Raw genomic sequence first — 6,722 nt, forward strand, 5'->3', positions numbered from 1 at the left:
GACACATTTGGATTTGTGCCTGAGAGAGGTAAGCCCAACTTTACCTTACGTTTCTTTATAAATTAATTTGTTTTGGCATGTTTATTGCTAAGCATATATTATTATATACTGCAATTATATTTATCCATTAGAATTATATATTTTTAAATTCTTATTCTGTTCTGATACGGTTAAATTGTTGTAAAGTGAGGGGAACTAAAATATCCTATAGTGTTCATAATGTTGGTACATTATAACATTATTAGGCCTGCCGTTATTATTTCTGAAAATGCAACTTATACGAGACGTATCTTTTTTTTTATTTTCCTCAAAAAAAAATTTTTTTAATTTTTTTTATTGTGTTTTTAAAAGCATGCAGCAAACGAAAATATGCGATTAATCTGTTAAAATTTGTTACTGTGGGTTAACACATTTACATTAGTAGGCTATTCTTATGCTTGGCTTCACAGATAGCAACAGAGTCTGGGCCAAATCTGGTTTACTTTCACTTCTGGCTTTTTTCAGTCTTGATTGCAAATGTTTTTTTGTTTTGTTTTTTATGTACGATGGATAATTAAAACAAAAATCAGGCATGTGTATTTATAACATCAATTACTAGGCCTACATTCTTTTTTTCAGAAATGGAAGTAACTTAAAATGTTATTGTGTGTTTGTAATTTTAATATTTTTATCTATAGGCCTATACAGCAAAATTACAGAGCTTCCAGTAGGTTATTTTACGGAGCTGTAAACACGGGAATCTCCGACCGCATGCAATCTTTGACGAACACCCAATTCATATATCAAACTAAGTTTGATATTAAATTGTACATAGGCTATATATCAGATTATTTTATTTACAAGTTTCATGTTTGTGTTTATCCCGTTTTTTCCCCCGTTGCATCTGAAAATTACTTTCAGAAAAAAAAAAAAATTCAAAGCAGCGCCCCCCCCTGCCTGCCCCCTCACTTTGTGCGCTCTGGCGCCGACCCTGTAATATCCTAATGATTTTTGGCATAAAAGAAAAATAAATAATTTTGACCCATACAATGTTTTTTTGGCTATTGCTACAAATATACCCCAGCGACTTAAGACTGGTTTTGTGGTCCAGGGTCACATATATGTTTTAGTCTTTGTCAAGTCTGGTCTTGACACGTTCTATCCGACCTGAGGCTCTAACTGACCGATTTGTTACACCTCCTCTCCCTGTACATGATTTATACCATAGTCTTTCTGAAACTAGTGAAAAACATAGCCAGCCTTAAATACAGCTTCATTAACTCATTTATGCATGTGCTGCCCTCCAGTGGAATCATATTTCACATGTTTGTAATTGTCATGTGATTTCATTCTAAGAATGCCAGGATTTCAAAATGTATTTCAGTAAATGTTAACATTCAATATAAATTGCCTAAATATGTACTTTTAGTGGCATATCATAAACTGTTCCATTGAACTCTGACCACTCTAAGACTAACATGACACATCTGGTTCTTTCTACTGCTTTTTTGCCACATATTGGGCAATAGACTGTCTAAAAATAAATGTGGTCAGTATTTATGTGATAAAAAATAGCTGGTTATTAGGTTTATAACAAAATCACATTAAACATTACATTTATAACAGTTCTTTGCAGAATATGCCCTTGACATTTTGACGAGATATAGTTTGTAAAAAATGTTACTTCACATGGACAGTTTAAAAGCACAGGCCAGTTCTTGTGTACCATGACCTGTTTGTTTACGGCTTGATCAGCCTTGCATTTAAAGAATGATTTACAAGAAACACCTGCACACTGGTTTACTCTTCTTAAATCATGGTGAAGTTTAACTCAGGGGTGAAAGAGCAGAGAGCTTTGGGGGGGGAAATCTCTTTATGAAGATCCTTTAACATCCATGGAACCATTCCATAAAAAAAAAAAAGTTCTTTATAGTGGAAAAAAAAAGTTCTTTAGATTGTTTAAATTCTTAGTTCTTCACACTAAGAAAAAAAAAGTTAATTTTAAGAACTTTTCACTGAAATCTTCTTTGGGGAAAACGGTAGTTCTATGGCATCACTGTGAAAACACCCTTTTAGAACGTTTATTTTTAAGAACGAATAGTAAAGATGATACTGTAACTAAGGGCCACTCTTACACTGTAAAAGAAATTCCGTATAATTTACGGTAAAAAAACGGCAGCTGTGGTTGCCAGAATTTTACCGTAAAAAATATGGTAGCAACATTTCAGGTTTTACGGTTTTAACTTAATAATAGTAATTTCATTAACTGAAATAATGTTAATATACCAACCTATTGAAGTACTGAAATCTGTTTTGTACCTTTGTAATACACTGATATCCACCAAAAGGAGGTGGTGATGAGAAAGTCACATGATGAACCAAAGCCCATCACAGGCAGCTTTTAAATAATAACATATATAGAAGGTGCACAGTGTCATTCACACAAACACCAAACACCATCATGGTAACACACATGGAACTGAAATAATGCAATAAACATTAATTTAACAACATTGGGTGTAACACACAACCCTAATATACAAAACTGATAAGAAAAAAACTAAGAAACATAGTTCAACAAAAACAAAAACATCAAATTTGAAATGTAATGCAGGGAATTCTGGGAATGTCAATTTACGGTTGTTCACTGTAAATTATACAGTCTTTTCCACTTCCAAAAATGGTATACTACTGTAAAATTACATGTAATTTCCAATACAGTTTTTCACCGTATATAGTAGGGGAATTTACCGTTAACCATTTAACAGGTTTTTACTGTAGCATTTTTACAGTCTTTTACCGTTAACTTCACGGTCATTTTTTACAGTATAGGAATCTGCTTAGAAAAAGAGCTTTTCTCCTTCCATGAACCATTCTCCCCTCATATCTGGCATCAAGTTTAGTGTTTTAGGGTACCTTTTAAGGTTGTGTGTCATTTAGAACATAGTTCCATGGTAGATTCTTGAATTTGAATGGTTGCAAACAGGAAGCAGAATTGTAATTTTAAGTCATAAATATAAACTCAGAATACTTCTCACCTCTGCAATAAGGTCTCCATTCTCTGCATGGACTTGAGCTATTGCTCCAGTCTCTTTACACTGGGCAAATACGGCATAGAGCTCATGGTCATGCAGCATGAAGACGTCTTTGTATGCCATGAACATCTTAAAAGAGTTGACACCTTTTTCATGAACAAGAGTCTCCATTTCCTTCTTGACCTAGAGAAAGTCCCAGATGTTAGTGTTAATGGTATATCATCACATTTATAGTCAGATGAAAACCCCATGTGATCCCACCATGAGGGAGGACCACACGTAAGTAGAATGAAACAGTTTGTAAGTTCATGTTTAAAAAAATGACCTTTAGTGCAACTTTCATAATTAAAATATAATTTATTTATTTTTAAATATATGGTAGCAACCATACAGTGTCATCCCACCAGGTTACTGCCATATGAAGGGAGTAATCGCAGCAGACTTTGGGGTCAGCCGTTGTTCTCCACCGCTCATAGGCTTCTAAGAGTGAACACCCCTTCTGTGGGATGACAAAGTCCAGGATCATGGTCGTGCCTCCTGCGACTGCGGCCTGTGGACACATGGTATTATGTAGCAAAGTAAAGCAATGGAACATCAACATTCACGTTGTTACAAATTACTTAATTATCCATACATCATTTGTTTTATCAATCACCATTGTATTGCATTACATTATATGTTTTGCCTCCCAAAACTACAGAGCTTTAATCATAAAACTAAGCATTAAACATCAGCTTACTAAGACATATTATCAGATATAGAGTGATATTTATATGCATTTTATGTCAAGTATGCTGTACTGTTATAAAGATCCCATTGATTCACATTACAAGCTATCAATATTTCATCTTACTTTTTGGCCATATATAACAATATCTGCACCAAAATGCATATATATATATATTTTTTTTTTTTTTTTTTTCTCATATTTTCACAAAATCATTATATGGGCCATAAAAGCCTGATGTATAAAATATGATAAAGTTAAAACTATTTTTTCTTTTATATTTTCAGGTTATGGGTTCATAGTTCATGCATCAGATGGCATTCAAGTGATTGTTCTGTCCTGTAAGACATTTAAGTGACTATGTCAGTATGCAGTAGGTGAAATTAAATATATAAGCCATAATGTTCTGTTACAAGCACACTGAGCTTATTTGTATTGCTCCGTGTGCAATTCGTCACAGTAAATAGGGGAAACTAGAAGGAAGAAAAAATGAGTAATGCATTCGAGTAGGTAGAACAAAGTTTTAAATATACAATATTTAATAATGGATTTCCCCAAATGAGCTACTAACAAACCGAACATCAGTTAGAATCATGAGACTATTGCCATCAATAGGGGCTCCAGACATTGTTTAATTTAAATGTTTATAGGCCTATGTCATTTCAAAAATTAAAATGATTATTTAAAATGAGTTGGATGCATCCAATAATGGATGCATAAAATTAATTTCATCAGTTGTATTTACCTTGGTACCAGTGTGAAAGTCATCCACAGCTGTGGTGCCCATAAATGACAGCTCCATGTGTGTGTGAGTGTCTATTCCACCCGGCAGCACGAGTCTGTCTGTAGCATCGATGACCCGTGTGCCAGCTGCTACCTGCAGATCTGAGCCAACTGCACTGATAACTCCATCTTCAATAAACACGTCTGCCATCTCAGAGAAATCCTCATTTACCACTTTCCCTCCTTTGATTAAAATCCGGCTTTGAGTTGTCATATTTTCTGTTGACTAAACTGACTAATGCACAAACGAGGATTAAAAAGAGTCCAAATTATGCTCTATAGATTAATTTGTTTTCTTCAGTAAACATGCAACTCTGGAAGCATGAATCACTGTCTGTCAGTGTTGGGTTAGAAGTGTGATCTGCAAGACTGAAGCTGCCTTTTTTTTAAAACCTCTCACCCATTTCATTGCGAAACCTGCCCAACCGACCTGTTCAGCCGTTTAGCCTGTTTCTGACACGATGAGCAAGATATATCTGAACAGGTTCAAATCAGTTAATCACTCATGAGTGTCCCCAGAAGCCACCAGGTCCTTAATCTACTCTACAAACTTGTATCCCTTTTTTATAATCTTATTCTCTTTAGCATAATCTCTGCGTTGAACAAAAAGTGTCAGGATATCTTTAAACGTGATTCAAACACTGCAAAACCTGTGCGACCTGTTTCAAACAAGGGATGAACGGCCTCAAGATGGCGCCATTTACCCATTCTTGATTATGTTGTTTTGTTATTATTATTATTATAATATATTTATTAACAAAACTTATGAACTTTAATAGTATGTTATTTTGTTATTTTATTTTATTTGAAATGTAATTACATTTAAAAACTGATACATTAAATGAATGCATTTTATATATTTTATATAACATCGTCTTTATCTTTCAGTGCTTGCACTGAGATGTTACCAGTGCAAATACAAATATAATTCTTCTGAACAATGCAAAAAAAATCTAACAAAATGTCCTCTTCAGTGTATATCTGTCACCATATACAACAGTAAGTATTTCATGATTATGAAAAAAATCATAAGTTAAAGAGTTTTTTTTATCTTCATGTAGTTTTTTAATTGTCTTTGTAGATGGCAATAGGTAGCAGTAAGAAGAACTGCACAGATCCTGCCGCATGTGTAACTGACAGCATACATTTTGGACAAAACAAAACAATCTTTAATCCCCAATGCTGTGACCCTGACCTCTGCAACACTGAAGAGGCACCAGGTGCATAAACATATGAGAACAGAGATTTTACAATGGTAGTATTCCATATTTTATTTCTGTAGTTATTTTATTTTATTTGAAATGTAATTACATTTAAAAACTGATACATTAAATGAATGCATTTTATATATTTTATATAACATCGTCTTTATCTTTCAGTGCTTGCACTGAGATGTTACCAGTGCAAATACAAATATAATTCTTCTGAACAATGCAAAAAAAATCTAACAAAATGTCCTCTTCAGTGTATATCTCTCACCATATACAACAGTAAGCATTTCATGATTATGAAAAAATCATAAGTTAAAGAGTTTTTTTTATCTTCATGTAGTTTTTTAATTGTCTTTGTAGATGGCAATAGGTAGCAGTAAGAAGAACTGCACAGATCCTGCCGCATGTGTAACTGACAGCATACATTTTGGACAAAACAAAACAATCTTTAATCCCCAATGCTGTGACCCTGACCTCTGCAACACTGAAGAGGCACCAGGTGCATAAACATATGAGAACAGAGATTTTACAATGGTAGTATTCCATATTTTATTTCTGTAGTGTATACATTTAATAGCAATTTCATATTTTATCTGGGTAAAGTCACAAATTAGTTCTGTTTTGATTAGTCTTTGCACTGCATTAACTACTACTCTTATTCATTCTTTCGTATCATAATCTGTTTAGCATTGCCACCATATTCCAATGGGATGGTGTGCTACACTTGTGGCATACTGAATAGAGACCGCTCAAACATTGTGACTTGTTCAGATGACCAGAACAAGTGCTTCAGTATAGCAGGTGATTACAGTCTCCACTCAAAATCTATAGTAATGTTTTACATGAACAGAACTACTGCTTCTTAATACGACAGTCCTCTCAATAGCATCCTCTACCTCAGATTCGGCTATGACCAGGCTTGTGAATACTGGTATTCTACCACCCCCTATTAGGGATGTGCGGGTCTAGTTGACTAGTCGACTAAAC

At 34.1% G+C, this 6,722-nt stretch overlaps 1 protein-coding gene across 1 annotated transcript in view; it reads right to left on the minus strand.

Moving 5' to 3' along the window:
- dpys (dihydropyrimidinase) overlaps window positions 1-4,902 on the minus strand; it is a 17,183-nt gene extending 12,281 nt beyond the window's left edge. The window contains exons 1-3 of the mRNA XM_016514270.1: window positions 4,487-4,902; window positions 3,406-3,564; window positions 3,018-3,197 (exon numbers count right to left, since the gene is read on the minus strand). Coding sequence (XP_016369756.1) covers window positions 3,018-3,197; window positions 3,406-3,564; window positions 4,487-4,738 — 591 coding nt within the window. The 5' untranslated portion in view covers window positions 4,739-4,902. The remainder of the gene's footprint in view (window positions 1-3,017; window positions 3,198-3,405; window positions 3,565-4,486) is intronic.
- Between the last annotated feature and the right edge of the window lie 1,820 nt (window positions 4,903-6,722).

This window comes from Sinocyclocheilus rhinocerous, unplaced genomic scaffold (genome assembly GCF_001515625.1).
Source record: "Sinocyclocheilus rhinocerous isolate Xijiao unplaced genomic scaffold, SAMN03320098_v1.1 scaffold282, whole genome shotgun sequence".
NCBI classification, from domain to species: Eukaryota; Metazoa; Chordata; class Actinopteri; order Cypriniformes; family Cyprinidae; genus Sinocyclocheilus; species Sinocyclocheilus rhinocerous.